Source organism: Haliaeetus albicilla, chromosome 28, assembly GCF_947461875.1.
Source record: "Haliaeetus albicilla chromosome 28, bHalAlb1.1, whole genome shotgun sequence".
NCBI classification, from domain to species: Eukaryota; Metazoa; Chordata; class Aves; order Accipitriformes; family Accipitridae; genus Haliaeetus; species Haliaeetus albicilla.
Window position 1 is genome coordinate 15,354,618 of NC_091510.1, and position 15,902 is coordinate 15,370,519.

Sequence of the window (15,902 nt, forward strand, 5' to 3'; positions counted from 1 at the left end):
TCCTTTTCTTCCCCCACTGTTTACATTGCAGAACATTTTACTTTGCTCGCAAGCCTTTCGTTACAGATTGGTGCTCTCTCCTTCCTCGTGTCGACGGTAAAAAAAATCGTTGCTCTCCTTTTATACGGGGTCCAACTGGGCCTAAACTCTGCTTAAGTCAGTGGGACTGGCACCAAATCATTCCTCCCATGTCTGGCAGGGTGCTTTGCGGGCAGAGGTGACAAAGCCCTTGCTCAAGAAGCTTACGCTGCGTTAGAGGCATCAGTGACCAGCAACAAGCCCTATAAAGAAGAAAGACAGGGAGGGTCATCAGCCACGGGCAGAGGGAACTCAAAAAGATTGCCTGAGCCGTTTATTTTGTTTAGTGTATCTATTTTACCCCCCCCCCCCCTTTTTTTTTACCACCCTCTCAATTATTTTTAATTTGCTACGAAGAGTCAGGATGGAAATAAGCAGCTGGAAGGCAGTCAAAAAAGCGAGCCCCAAGGGAAGATCTGAACCAGAAGGTGGATTAGGGTCTCCTGAGGGTGCGGCGAGGTCGGGTGAGGTGGCAAAGGACGACGGGCAGCTGGCACGCCATCGCACAGGCTCCAGAAAGGTAAGGGAGCTTATTTTGCCTTTCTGTAAACTCTTATTTTTGCACCAACACAATGCTGCGAGCGTGGGCGTGTAATATTTTTTTTTTTAACCAGTCGTCCAGTAATTCCCCCGGCCTTGCCCTGCAGTAGCGCCAAGTGCCCGACGCTACTGACTGACCCGCCGGTAGGCGCTCACGCCTCCCCGTCCTCCTTCCCCAGATACGCTGCACCGGCGATATGGCGCCGTTCTCCCGCCACAGGCCAGGGAGAAAAGGCTTTTCCTGTGGAGAACACGGCGGCCGCCCCCCGCCAACACGGCCCCCGAGGGGCAGCGCCGTGAGGCGAGGCGGCGGCCGCCCCCCGCCAACACGGCCCCCGAGGGCCAGCGCCGTGAGGTGAGGCGGCCACTGCCCCCCGCCAACATGGCCCCCGAAGGGCAGCGCCGTGAGGGGAAGGAGCGGACCGCCGACAGCCGCGCTTCCCGCCCCCGCCGGGCGGCCACTGCGCAGGCGCCCGGGGAGGAGAGGCGAGGCGAGGCGGGCCGGGCCGGGCCGGCGGCTTCGCCAGGGGAACGGCGGTGTTGACGGCCGCGGCCCGGCAGCCCGCGCTCCGCCATGCCCGTGCGCTTCAGGGTGAGGCGGTGGGGGCCGCCCGGGCAGCGGCCGTGCGGGGGTGTGCGGGTTGCGGGGGGGTCTGTGGAGGGGCACCGGGCCGGGGGGGAGAGCGGCGGGCCCGGCGGGCCCCCGCAGCCGGCAGAAGGAGGGGGTGCAGCCGTTTCTGGGGTGCCGCCGGTAAAGCGGGAGACCCTTGTGCTGAGGAGCGGCGGTGAATAAAAAGCGTAAGAGTTCAGTCGTGCGGGGGGCGGAGGGTTCAGGCTGTGTTTGTTCTGAAGCTTTATTCGCTTGAAGATACGAGTCAGTTTTAGGCATACCTGTTGGTGCCTGAAATTATTCCACACTCGTTCTGCAGAGCGATCAAGTAGTTTTTGCTCTTCGATGGGGGGTGGGTTTGGAAGATGCAGAGCAACCCGCCGGCTTAGCTGAATCCCGCAGCGGCCTTGTTGGTGTTTCTCCCCTCCGCGATCTGTTCCCAGCAGAAGCAGGACATGCACCCCTCACTTGACAGACACCTCTCTGTTTGCTGCAGGGACTGAGTGAATATAAGAGAAACTTCAGATGGAAAACCCCAGAGTTTTGTAGCCCGTCCCAACAGCAGAAATCCTTGTGGGCAGGACTTCGGTCGGATCAGTTTGGTAAGCGCCCCTGAAAGCTGCACCCCCAATTGCAAACCCCGGCGCTGTCCAAGCCGGCTCTGGTAAGGATGAGCCTGGCCCACAGGAGGCCTGGAGAGGTTTGCTGTGATTGAGCGCACGGCCACAGTGAGCTGGTAGCGTTTGCACTTTGTGCACTTTATATAGTTAAAAGCATATTCCTGGTCATCATTTAAGAATATGTTTTTGAATGCCATATTCTTTCTGGCTGCACTGAAACTTGCTTTCACCTTAGTGCTGTTGATATAAAACCTGAAAAATACGTGGTTTCTGACATACAGTGTAAGCTGAGTCTCAAACATGAACCACAGGTGAAGTGTTAACCCATACAGGGTGTGTAGGAGGAGGCACTGGGTTACCTGTGGTGCATGGAAACACCACGTAAAATTCCGTATCTAATAGGAGACTAACTTGGGGCAAAGTTTGATACAAAGTGAAATTGTTATGAAGACTAACAGGGACAGCTAACTGAAAAAAAAACAAACCCATGAGCATTAAACGGAAAAGCTTGTGATGCTGTCGTCTAGGAGTTAGGGGTTGTAGACTTTATCATGGCAGGAAAATGTGGGGCTGGGAAGTAGAAGACAAAGGAAATAGCATCTGGATTGAAAGGCCCATAGGGAGTTGAGGAATAGGAGTAAGCTGGAGAGTGATGACAACTGCAGTGCTTTGAAAAGGAGCAGTAAAATGTAGTAATTCTTGTAGTGGCACAAGACAGATTAACAAAGTTGTGCAATTCAGTGCAACCGCACTATGCAGTCCGTGTAATTAGAGTCCAATATATTCATTCCTATAGTATGATAAGTGTTCTAAATTACGGCGTAGTAATTAAGAACTGACCACTGGGAGTAGGGTTTGTTTTTCGTCAAGATGCTAGACATTTTATTAAATAATTCAGTCATGCGAAAGTTTGTGTGTTACATATATTACTGCTTTCTTCCATTACTGCAAAATACATATTTCTTTAATCTTGCTTTCCCTAGCACATGGCTCTGTGTATGGGTACCTGTGTTTAAAAGTATAACTTCCACGAATTCTGAAACACCCAAACATCCAAACGCATTAACTTCATTTTAAAATTGTAACCCATGCTTCTTTTAAGTCAAAAAACCCTGAAAATTTTACAAGACTTGCAATAAAGTCCTAAGTTAGCAATACAGCAGTTTCTCCTCCTCATGTTGTAGCAGTGTTTTTGTGCATCCTTGGTATAGTTTTTGTACACCTTTGTGTTCATTTTCACTCCCACCTCTTTTCTGGTCATTTAACCATCTACATCTTCAAATGTTGCTCTTGACACCTCATAGGACTTGCAGGTTGTTATTGATAATTCACTTCTGTTTTTTCCTGTTGAAACACATAGTTGGTAGTTTTAAGAATGACTTGGAACATCACCACAAAAAGTTAACAGCTGCAGGTGCTCTGCATTCCTTCCTGCTACTTTTCCAGTGTTTTTCCACTGAGGTTGTTTCCTACCACCTGTATGTGTAGTCGGACATCCAGACATTCTGTATATCTTTCACTGTTGGTTGTTCTCTCTACATTGCTTTTTAGTGAGATAGGAGTTTCTCTCTCTCCTAGAAAGTGTTTTTTTCAGCCAGTTAGGGGCCTTCACTTGTTTTTCCGTCACAGTTGAGCACATTGCAGTTGGATTATGATTTCCTGCTTTAAATGTGTTCAGTCATTCAATCCTCCTCTTAAAATAGTGGGGTAATTTTATTTTCATCTGCACATGTAAAGACCAGCAATTCTTTAAAATAATTTGATACCTGGTTTTGTTACATAGTTTTTTTACAATTTTGGAAATGTTTTTTTGTTTGTACTGTAAAAAGCCACCAGCTATATGAGATGGTTTTAAATCACAGTTGTATTAGATGGATAGGAATCTGTCACTGTCCTGTCACAATCGGTGAGAACCTGTTCAGCAAGGTGTATTGTGTATGTGTAATGAGAAGTGTTTGTGGCATACTTTATCACTGCAGGTTGGTTATTCTCTGTGAACCACATTCTTTTCACTGGCTGTGTTAATTTTGTTGTTGTTCAGCTCCCAGAATCAACTTGCAAAAGATTGTCCTCTGGCCATATTTGCTTTATAGGGTTTTATCCAACATGGTCCTGGAGCACCATGTTCCTGTCTCTAGTGGAAAAGAAAGGCATTCACAGACAGGGAAAGAAGACAGAATTTCACAACCGTGCCCGTAATTCATAGGCTGTCATTGCTCAAAGATACTAAAATAGTTTTTTCTAATAATCAGTTGTATGATAAACTTTTAGTTCAGTCTGGTAATAGAGTCATATTATGTCTTCAGTAGAATGTTTTTATTAAACCTAATATGTCTTTTTCAGGAATCACGAGAGAACCAAACTTCATTTCCAAGAGAAGGGTACCTTACCATAATCCACAGATTTCAAAGTCCTTTGAATGGACAGCAGATTGTGATTTGAATGACCCACTTGAAACTGAAGTTCTTAGAACTGCAGAGTTGCACACAGACCACAACAACAATGATGTGAATCAGGAAAAAATTGAAACGCCAGAAGGACCCAGACTCCCCCGAGAAGTTTGGTCACATTCAGTAGACTCTAAAGGTGAAACAGCCCTTGCCCTTGCAGAAAACAACATGAAGAGATCACCTTCTGCAGCTTCAGCAAATCAAAATGAAGCACTTTCATCTCCAAAAAAGGAATTAGAAAAAATGGGTAATGGGGTAAGGGAAGATTTTTTTTTTTTTTTTTTTTTTTTAATTGACCAATATAAAAATTACTAATCTGATACTTAGGGTAATTTAATGCACATACACCAGCCTTTGTTGTCTAACTCTCTTCTTAGTTCTGTGTTTTGATATTCTATGTTGTAGCTTCTCTGTTGGGAGAACAGTACTTTTGAGACCAGATTTTGGTTCCACTTAGGTCAATAGGAAATGCCCTTCATGTGCCATCCCTATTGATTTCAGCTAAACAAGGATTTAGCCAATAATATATAGACTGTTTGGGGTTGTTGGCTATAATGAGAAAATGTACTTTGCGTTCATTTAATTCATACAACCAAAACCCAAACCATTGGTTTGAAGGTGTGCATTGAAAGATATCTGACTTGCAAAACATTGTAGGAAAGGGAACAACTGGTGTTATTTTTTTTCTTTTTTCATGTTGTCAGCTTCACAGAGTCCTTCAGAGGAAAGCAGGCATGAATATTTCACGTTTAAATACTTTTCCCAGAAATTCTGAATATCAAAGCCAATTTGTTTGGAAGAGTCCTCATGAAAAGTCACCAATACTTGCAGCTGAACAGGTAACTTTAAAGAATCCAGAAAGTAAATGAATACTTTCTTTTATATATCAGCAAAGTTGCTTACCTTCCAAGATTTCCTTTCTTTCTCTTTTGGCAGGGGAATGACAAACTTGAATGTTGTTACGTGATTTATTTTTTTTTTCTCTCGATACACAGAAGTGCAGTATAATTAGATTTGTTTCCCTGTGATTCTTTATTGTAGTCAGGTCTAATTACTCATTTTCCTTATCCCTGGTTGTATTCCATCCTTTCTAACAGGACCATTTTTTTCCGTTTGCATTAAGTTACCTTAGGAGCACTAAGATCCTACTCAATGTTACCCTTCATTTTTATAATTTTTATGTTATCTAGCATATAGCTAATCAACAGAGGAATATTCAGGTGTTCTGTATTTTAACAACATGTCTTGCCACTGAAATCATTCAGGTTTCACTATTTATTCTCATGGTCTTTTATGGGTTACCACAGTTTCTTATTCTCAGTCTCCATCTTTGTGCATATATACTTCCAAGCTCTAAAGTGCGCCTCTGTAGTGTTTTTTTCTTTCATGAGAACTGTTTATATTTAAAAGTGGAATCCTCTGATTTTAAGATACTCTTGTGGCATTTTAATACATCTCATGAGTTTTGGGACTTTGTAGGATTGGAAATACTGCTATTTCTAATCAGGCCACAGAGTAACTCTGATTGTGAGACTGCTTTGTGTTTTCAATTCATTGTTACTGGGATCAGGACTTCAGAGACTCAGTCCATCTTTTGGTCATTTTACAGTATAAAATAGGCACTTTGCTTTTATTTTATCTTCTGTTTCTTCACTAGGAGCATATACATTAATGGGATTACTGCAGATGGTGAGCTCTCTGTTTTTACCCACAGGTAGCAGATTTGTTCAGTAACAGCTTTCAGAGGCAATAAATGTTGATAACCAGGATTGATCACTGTCCTGTCTTTTTCTGCTGGAATGCCAAGCAGGTTGACTTACTGTGAGATACCTGTTTCCCAGCAGTCCCTTATCCAAGGAAAACTCACTGAAATGCATGACAACAGTATAGAAGTCAAAGGACCATTTGAGGAAGAGGCAGATCACAGAAAGTCACCTTACAGAAAATTTTGTAGAGAATTCCATTTGATTCTATTAGAAATCAGTTTGATAATTTAATTACTGATGCTTTTGAACATTGTGCTATTTCAGAAGAAACACTGAAATCTAAAACCTTTTTTTCACAGCTTATACAGAATAAGAAGCTGTAAGAATAAGTCTATAGGCACTATAAATCCTTAGATAAATAGAACTTAGAGACAATCTAAATATGTATAAATGTTTGCAGGTTCTAAACTTAAGATTAGAATTTCATGATAAAAGTTATACATATTAACAAACTGATATTTTTTTGATTGCTATTGATATAATGGAGAATATACCTAACGCTGAATACTGACAATACCTTTCCCTTGAAGAGGTTCTGTGAAAATATCAAAGTTATCCAAGTCAGGTTATAAGTCAGACCTAAACTCTCTTAGCAAAGCTGGGGAAAATGTATGCTTGTGACATAGGACATGGTCTTTTAATTCAGCACCCCATGAGGAGATGATACCTGACTGTGTATTAGGAAAATTCTCCACCTTGGTTTATAATACCGTATTGACTGAAAAATAGTGGATAGCTCAAATTATGCAAGCCCTAAGCTTCCAGTTTTAAAACACAGAACAGTTGTCTGTTACTTGTGGACTAGGCGTGTACTGAGGACTCACAGGGAAGTTTAATGGCATATGTTTTAAAAAATAGGATCCTACATACAACTCAAGGTGAACTGTCTTCCCAAATGAATAAAATCTCTGTTAGTGAACTTCAGTAAGAACAGCATTTGACCACAGGTTTAACTGCATCTGACTTGTATGCTTTTAAATGTATTTCTATCAAATAAGTTTCTCTTTAATTTGTCCTGGAAGTTAATTAGTCTGCACTTGCTGTATTTGTACACGTGACCGCCTCTCCTCTTATGTGAGTGTATTTACTTGAAGTGGTTAAGTGATTTTGAAAATTTAGCCTGAAGGTAAGCAAATCACACTTTTGTTGTTGTTGTTGTTGTTTTCTTTCCCCCCCAGGTTATTAGCAACACAAGTAAATCCATACCTCCATTTAAATCTCCTGCAATTACTTCTGAAACTGCACATGAGAGAAATTTCAAAGGGTCTCCTCCCGTTAAGGGTCCACAAGAAAGAGGTGGTTCAGAAGAGAAGGAATTTCCAGTTTGTGAACAAGTAAAGCCCTAAAAGAAAGGCATTAGTATACTTATATAATTTTGATTGTTCTTTTCTATAATGCAGGGGTGGGTTTATTTTGAATTTTTTTAGTTTAGAGCTGTTGCTAATGACACTGGACTCAGTAGTGGTTTTGCTATAAAAGACTTAACACTGTACAGCTCTGTTTGCTCTTACGGATTTCTGTAGTGGGTTCTGTAGTTTCTGTAGTGCATTTGTTCAGTTTACAATGACATTTTAAGTGTGTTTTTCCTGTCACCTTAATTTATGAGTTTTCAAGTGTGGGTGGTTTTTTTTTTTTTTTTTAGTTGAAACTTTGTTTCTGGTTGTTAGGATAGTTTCTGAAATCTAGATCTCTGATTTATACTCTCATTGGTACCAGTGCAGTCTCTTGGTATGCAGGAGGGCTGGATGGGAGGTCTGGAACTTTTTGGATCTCATAAATCAGATATAGTGTACATAGTGTGAATTAAAAAAAATATTTTGATGTATGGAAGATGCCACAGTTAGAACTGATTTTCAGCCAATAGTTGTAATTTGAAGAAACACGGAGGAAAGGTTACAATTAATTTCCCTTTGCCTTGATAAGTTGAAAGGTGAGTAATTGTGTTTAGGAGAGGGCTATAACAGGACATTGCATAGGCTCTGTTACTCAGTTCAAAACATTAAAATGTCTTTTATGAAAGTGATTTGGCTGTCTGAGGCCTTGCATTTCCTTGTTTTGCTCTTGGCTTGAACAAATTTAAGTGGACTTTTAGGAAACATGGCTATGGCCATTCTACCAAATACGTTTAATGAAAAGAAATTGTTTCAGGTTGAGACCTTTTAAAAATAGGCGAGAGCAATTTAGGCTGCATGACAGCTAACCTATTTTGCAAGGTGGACATGTGAGTGTCTGTTTTTGTAGCAAGCTGCCAAGTGTAGTGTTGTCTGAATTCCTGCAGGTTAGCTAATCATCCTTCAGGTAAAAGGACCATGTATGAGCCTCTTCAGTATCCATCTCTGTTCCTTGATAAACAGAAAGAGCCATTATCAGACAACATGTTCACTAAGACCATTACTGAGCAAAATGCATACTTAACATGGAGTGCCTGTGGCTCAGTTTAAGCCATTGGTACATTGGAGGTTCTTAAAGATGATTGTTGGCTTGGAGGGTTTATCATTTAAAACTCAGACCTGCCCAGTGCTTTAAATCTGGGAATGAGGAAATTTATGTCCCCTTTTGCCTCTTCTAGCAGATGTGAGGAAAGCTTGAAAGGCATGGGAAGCATTTCTTTGTTTTTAACACTGGAAATTCAGGTTATGTTTTCCCAAGAGAGCTAATAAAGTAAAGGAAGAGAAGACATGAGAAGGGAATTTTGGTGAAAGCATCTGAAACACTTTTTATTTATACCAACATCTCTTCTCCGATGAATATCTTGAAAAAATTTTGGGGGATTTTGGTGGGCTTTTTTTTATTTTGCTTTCCTTTTTTTTTTTTTTCCTTGAATTTGAACAATATCTGTAAAGATCTCTAGCAGAATCAGAAATCATGCATGAGATTTCCAAGAGGATAAAACAAGCATGAAAAAAACCCCTTTAGTGTGAAAACTGAACAAGTCAATCTGACCCTTTATAAAGCAGAATGGCAGCAAATTAAACATTTGCCTTTTGGTTTATTATAAATTGGTTTATATTGCTTGACTATAAAGCTAAGAGTTTTTGGTTTCTTATTTATTACAAATCCCAGAAATATACATGTTAAGTCTTACACAACTCGGGTTAGAATGCGCAGGTATCGTATTATTTTATTTCTGTTTCATGTTAAATTCATTTTGTAAAGTGTACAAAATGGATCAACTAACTAAATGGATGTTGCACTCAGAATCTTAGCTTTGGCATTTTGCTAGTTTATTTTTGTATTAACAAAAGAATGTAATATTCTTGTTTGTATTAAATATGCAAAACAGCTAACGCTATAATAAATTAACTTTTTGCAAAAGCTTGATGTCAAAAGGAATATGAGGGTTTTCAGATTGTTAGCTAATGTGGTATTTTTAAAATTATCTTTGCCTTAGAGTAAGAGGGAAGAACCATTTCAAAAGCCAGCAGAAGATGCAGCAAAACAAGGGAAATCAGAACAGAAACATCCTAAACAAAAAAATAAGCAACATATCAGTCCAAAGCCCCTCTCTTTACATACAAGTCGTGGGTATGTATGAAATAGGAAAACCTAGCCTAGTGAATAGGTGTACAGCAGCCTAGTGTTTAGACCGATGGACCTTTAACCATGCCATGCTACAGTTGCAGGGCAGATGCCGCCTTGTAGTGCTGGGATTGAGCTTCCTCTGGGTACATCTAAACCTGGTGTTAATTTCCATCCCCTTCCCTGGGCAGAGGAAGTGGAAGCTGTGTAACCACACTCATTCTCTTGAACCTTCTGATGCAGTAATAATATTATTAATAAATTCAACATGAATGAAATTTAATTGGTGCAGTGCTGCTACTAGACTTTCAGCGAGTGTTTTGAAAGTTGTAGTCACCTTTCAAACTACTCTCCTGTGCTTGTTCCACTCCTTAAAACTGTGATGATTGTAACTGATGTCTGCTTTTTCTAGTCTGTACCACCTTCTGTCCCAGAGTAACAAAAGCAAACACATGAGGTAAAGGGAAGTAAAGAAATCTGTCCCATTTAGGGTAACCTGACAAACATGGAAACAAAATGAAATTGTATGTTACTGAGTGCTATCAAAGTACCTTTTTCTTCTGCCACATACCTACATTGCAGGAACTGAACTCATGTTTCCATTTTCTACACATCTGAGATACACCAAGAGAAATAAAAACCCAGAATGGGTGTAGGTTTTAAAATGCTTAAATTAATCCATCTCTGCCATCTTTGTGCTTAATGTCCCAGTGATTGCTTTCATTCACATGACTTTCTGGCAGTGTTAAGGCATTAGATTAAAGATGGTAGAGGAGACTTACCTAGGTCTGAATGCTGTTGGCTATTGGGAGATAATTACAAAATGATCACCCAAAATTCTATGAAGTAAAATTGCTTTATGAAAAGGTGAGTGGCTATAGTGTAGTTAAAACCTTTAACTCTGGTTTTCGTAGCTCTTTGACATAGTAGATTGTAGTCAATTTTGCAGTGAGTAGTGTGTAAAATTCTTCATAATTTGCTGTGATTTTTTCATTTAAGGACAAATTTCTGCCTCTTATATCTTCAGTGTGGTAGCACAGCACAAAAGTTTCCAAAACAGTCACTGGGCAAATAGCTGTCAAAATGTGCAAGTTCTCAATATGCAGGCAGGACTGTCACTTTGTATGCAAGCTGCCTTGCATGGCCTGCTTTTGCAGCAGAATGACTGGGATCAAGGCACAGCAGTGATGTGTTTTTTGAGCTAATACATTAGTTTTGCAACCAAAACTGAAGGAATTCTGTCAGTTTCAAAGAAAGGGGCATATGGAAAGAAATTTTGAATATAAAAGGTTTTTTTACCTTGGTATTTTTCTTTCTACAAGGTGCATTTTGTTCTCTGACTTCAGATTTTAGGATCTGTTTCTGAAGAAGGACTGAAAAAGGGCTTTTTCACCCAGTGCTGTATATATTAAAATAAAGTTAGTAATGTTCTGAAGCAAGATTAAAGACAAAAACCTTTTTAGATTTAGGCTGATAAATCCACGGTTCAGTGCTTAAGGACTTGAAGTATTTCTTATTGCCTGCTATAGGTTAGATGATGTTAATTTGTCTGTGTATGTATGTGTGTGGCAGAAGGCAAAATGAATCCATCTTTTCAAGTACTGAGGCCTTTTGAAGATCAAAGGCCGTAGGACATAAATAAATTATACTGACCATTGTTCTGGTAGTCAGGCGTTTCTAGCCCCAGCAGTTCACCCCACCCATATGCAGAGCGCCTTTAGAGTGGAATTCATAGAAAGAAACGTCTTGGACACATTAGTGCCAGACGAGGCATTTTTACTTAAATGCACCTTCATCAATGACGTAAACCAAGATGCTTCACTTTGTGTTGAAGTAATTGAGGCTTATGTGTGTATTATGTTCTTCTGATTTGGCTGTCAGGGCAAAAGCTTCTGGTAGAAAGGTTGTGAGGAAAAACCAACAGGAGTAACTACTTGAAGGGCTGCCAACTGTGAATGACCTTTTTCATAGCTTTCCTAGTTGTGTTGGTATGGATGAGCTGTGTTTCAAAGCATGCGTTTTTTGCATTTCAGCCCTGGCATTTAAGTGCAAGTATGCTTATGATTGTTGATAGAACTTTAAAAGTGCTCTTAAAGAGCATTCTGGATATCAAGCTTTACTCTTTCTGTCTTTTTTTCCTCTCCTCATTCTTGATTTCTTAGGAAGATGAACACTGAATATAGGTCAAAATTTTTGTCGCCAGCCCAGTATTTCTACAAAGATGGAGTTTGGTCTCGAATCAGGAGTAAAGTTCCCAACCAGGTGAGTATTCTTAAAAAATCTGAAGCCTGAGTATGCTTTGTATTTTGATTTTTTTGTATGCAAAAAACTTTGACTTGTGGTGTTTATAAGATACAGTTTTCAGATTGTAATGCTAATGACTGAAGTTCCCAAAGGTGAGTATACAAAGAAAATTAGGTTCTGACAAGCCAGTATAATATGCAGTAAGAAAAAAAAGAGACAGTGTAACTTAGAGAATATATTAATGTGACATGCTGTCCTGGGGGTGGGAAATGAGGGGTTCAGATAGCTTAAAGAATCACCCCCAATTGTATGAGCAATAAGAAAATGATTTAATAGAAATTTATGTGAAAGTGCAACCTCAGAGAATTCAGTGGCAAGTTTTACTCTATTACTTATTACATGGATAAAATGCACACAGGAAAATTAAGTTAGAATCAAACTAAACTTATGTATATAGGGACCAAAAATGTAATAGGGTAAAAGGGAATGTTACAAAGAATTAGTTTCTTGTGATTTGTGCAAAGGTCAGGAGTGTGGGAAAGGGTAAGGGAGACCCTCCTGTTGAGTCACAAGGTTCAGAGAAGACCCCCTTGCTTTCTAGATTCCTGTTGGAGCCTAGGTGTGGCTGGACTGACTCCTAGTCCCAGACTTAGTCAGTGGTTTATGTCTAAAGGGATTATAATAGCAGCCTAAAATTCACTCACAATTGAAAAAAATCACGACTGAAATAGTACACACACATGTGCATAAAGGCACTAAGAGAGATACATAAGCAATTAAAAGAGGTATACCTGTTAAAAATTCCCTTCGAGTTCAGTGAAAATATTCACGTTGAATGCTTCAGCATCCTTCTCAATGGGCGAAGGGTTGAGCCTCAGGGAGCGGAGAGTATCAGCCCCGGTCCTGTTGGCTTTTGGCCACAGACCTCTGATCTTTGCCAGCTGAAGAGTTCCGAGAGGCATCCTGCTCAGAGGGAGATGCTGGTCACAGCCTGCTGCAGTCCAGGAATGCTCAAAGGGTCTCGCTTCGTACCACTGCTTGTAGGTTCGGGAGATGATTGACTTTTGTCATCAACAAATTGCTGGAATCCCAGCTGCGCTGGAAAATTCCGAGACTGAGAATAGCTTATAACAGATACGGGATGCTCCAAGATTGTCAGGGGAGGACTGTAATGTCTCAAGGTTGTTATGAGAGAGAGCTGGCTGCAGGTTGTTATGAGAACTAGCTATCTCTACTCCTGTCCCCCGCCTCTGCCGTGTAGCAGGAGTCCATGAGACGCACAGCATACCTCCCTGTCTTAGCTGTGTAAGAGTTCCTGGCACAGTCAAGGGTCGCTTAACTGCCTGACTCATTACACTTACACTAAGGCATAGCGAGCCTTCCCAAGTTTGTGAATCAGCCTGGGGAGGGGGAAAGAAATGTACCGCCACACATGCAAAGTGAGGGGGGAGCTTTGTTTCCCTTACAAATCGGCATCATGCAGAACAGTCTCTTGGAGCAGATGATTGTAGCATTGACGTTCAGTGCAGTTGTAACAAGCGTTAAGTTTTCAAAATGTAGAATTAGGTGATTCCAAGGGAATACAAGGAAAATGCCAATGTACATATCAGCCTAGGTCAGCTTGATAGTCAAGATCAGCTTATTAGCTTGCCATGCTGAATCCATTCAAAGTGGTCAGCTGAATTCAGTCGTACACAACACAAAATTAAGAATTTCTTTTGCAAGTTTCAGCCAATCTAAGTATTTTCATGTAGTTTATTCAGTAACTATGATCAGTATTATACTGTATAGGAACCCGTTTGACAGACCTCTGAAAATGCTGAACAGCTTCAGGACCATAGGATTTCTGAGCAGGATTATTGAGTATGGTTTCCTGAATTAGTCAAGTAAATCAAAACCTTTAGTAGTTTGCAAAGAAACTGCTAGAGCTAGTTCTGTAACTGTCAGATTTCACTGAAGTGACTTGGGCTTCTCCCAGCTGATAGAGGGAACCTTCACAAGACACTGTGTTGCTAAATGTGTGGCAAATACTTGGAAATGTGAGTTTCCTTATCAGTTGAGACCAAGCTGATGTGGAAGACAGAGCCGGAGCAGATGGCTCTAGGGTATTGGACTTTGAGATTTTGGAAATAACATTCTCTGCGAATTGCTGGCGTAGTGCGGTAGTGTTCGGTTTTATGTTTTCTCACTGGACTTGATCTAGCACGTCATTTTATTTCTCTTTTTAGGCAAAAAGAAATCTATATTGAATATATATGAAATACTGAGAACTAGGTCTCAAAGTTTAAAGTATATTGTAGTTTGAGATAATTCATAATCAGATTTTGTGTATGCATGCGTGACATAATCCATTCTGTGAAAACAGCCTCATGAGAATGTTAGAGGACTAAAACCAAGCAATATTTTTATTTTTTATATGTATTGATATATGCATTAGACTTAGTCTTACCATCACTAAGGCTGTAGAGCAATCTAAACTATTGCATGCAGCCTGACTGTAAGCAGTATACAGAATGTTTCTGTAGAATATTATGTCATTTTCCTGGCATGTAAGGCCTTTGTCTGGAGACTGGATGTTGCATCAGTAGCATTCAAAACAGTCAGGAGCAGTGCTCAGCTTCAAGAGCAACTGACTGGTAGGCAAGAGAGGGGAAAGGGGCACGTTGCCTTGGAGTAGGTTGTGTTTGCGGCACAGCCAGCTGGGAGGAGTCACTGCAGCAGAGTCAAGGGAAGGAGTGAGGAGACTGCAAGTGAAGGATGCGTGTTCTGCTTTACCAGGCAGGATCCTTTTTAGGTTGTGTTTGAGAGGTGTAGGAAGTAAATACATGCGGCATTTAATTAGAACGTATGAGAAACAAAGAAATTCCCACTCTGTAGATATGTGGTTTGGATATGTCTGACTTTTCCATGGAGATTGTCTTGCTGACAAGGGAATTGCAGAGGAAACTAGAAGGAAGTCACTTGGGAGTAGGCATGAAGAATTCAAAAAAGAATTATTAGGATTTTTAGGGCCTTCTAAACAGAAGAGTTGTGCTGGGTAGCTGGAAGAACCAAATTAATTTTAAGACTATAATAACAAATGTTTTATTGATGACAAATGTGCTTAGATTACATGCACTTTTTAATGTATGCATACCTACATTAGATCCTAGTATGAATTCTTGTAGAAGAGACTTTTATAAATGGAATTACCTGGATTTCTCCTCTCAGACTTTAAATCACATGCCTGTAAGCATATGTCATGGTTTAACCACAGTAGGCAGCCAAGCCCCAGCCAGCCGCTCGCTCGTTCCTCCCCAGTGGGATGAGGGAGAGAATCGGAAGGGTAAAAGTGAGAAAACTCATAGGTTGAGCTAAAGACAGTTTAATAGGTAAAGCAAAAGCTGTGCATGCAAGCAAAGCAAACCAAGGAATTCATTCCCCTCTTCCCATGGGCAGGCAGGTGTTCAGCCATCTCCAGGACAGCAGGGCTTCATCAAACCTAACGGTGACTTGTGAAGACAAACGCCATCACTCCAAATGTCCCCCTTCCTTCTTCTTCCCGCAGCTTTATATGCTGAGCATGATGTCATATGGTCTGGAATATCCCTTGGGTCAGTTGGGGTCAGCTGTCCCAGCTGTGTCCCCTCCCAAATCCTTGTGCCCCCCCCCAGCCTGCTCGCTGGCAGGGCAGTCTGAGAAGCAGAAAAGGCCTTGAGGCTGTGTAAGCACCTTTCAGCAGTAATTGAAATATTAGTGTGTTAACACTGTTTTCAGCACAAATCCAAAACATAGCCCCATACAAGCTACTCTGCAGAAATGTAACTGTATCCCAGCCAAAGCCAGTACAGCATATCAAACCAGTTTTGCTAGTAGACAAAGAATAATATTTAGGTTGTGTAAATGTGGTAGTGTGTGGGATTTTTTCTATATAGAGTTTTTTTAATTTGCTATTGTCTTGTTAATATTTCCATATATATCATTGAGGGTTTTAACTCTTCAAAAAGAAGTTCTGGGTGTAGTGAAAACAAAGAGCAATATTAAAGCTTGGAATTTTCCGGTCTTCAAGACAGGCTGGAAGAAAACCAAGGTTAAT

At 40.8% G+C, this 15,902-nt stretch overlaps 1 protein-coding gene across 7 annotated transcripts in view; it reads left to right on the top strand.

The window, feature by feature from the left end:
- Positions 1 to 311: 311 nt before the first annotated feature.
- Positions 312 to 15,902, top strand: part of MDM1 (Mdm1 nuclear protein) — a 28,188-nt gene continuing 12,597 nt past the window's right edge. For 2 of the 7 annotated variants that reach the window (XM_069773639.1, XM_069773643.1), the window contains exons 1-7: positions 1,093 to 1,210; positions 1,725 to 1,830; positions 4,192 to 4,553; positions 5,003 to 5,137; positions 7,243 to 7,398; positions 9,456 to 9,589; positions 11,746 to 11,845. In XM_069773639.1, the coding sequence (XP_069629740.1) occupies positions 1,193 to 1,210; positions 1,725 to 1,830; positions 4,192 to 4,553; positions 5,003 to 5,137; positions 7,243 to 7,398; positions 9,456 to 9,589; positions 11,746 to 11,845 (1,011 nt within the window). In that variant the 5' untranslated portion in view covers positions 1,093 to 1,192. Of the gene's footprint in view, positions 599 to 1,092; positions 1,211 to 1,724; positions 1,831 to 4,191; positions 4,554 to 5,002; positions 5,138 to 7,242; positions 7,399 to 9,455; positions 9,590 to 11,745; positions 11,846 to 15,902 lie in introns of those variants that run through there. The other 5 variants (XM_069773638.1, XM_069773637.1, XM_069773640.1 and 2 more) reach the window with 5 other exon arrangements.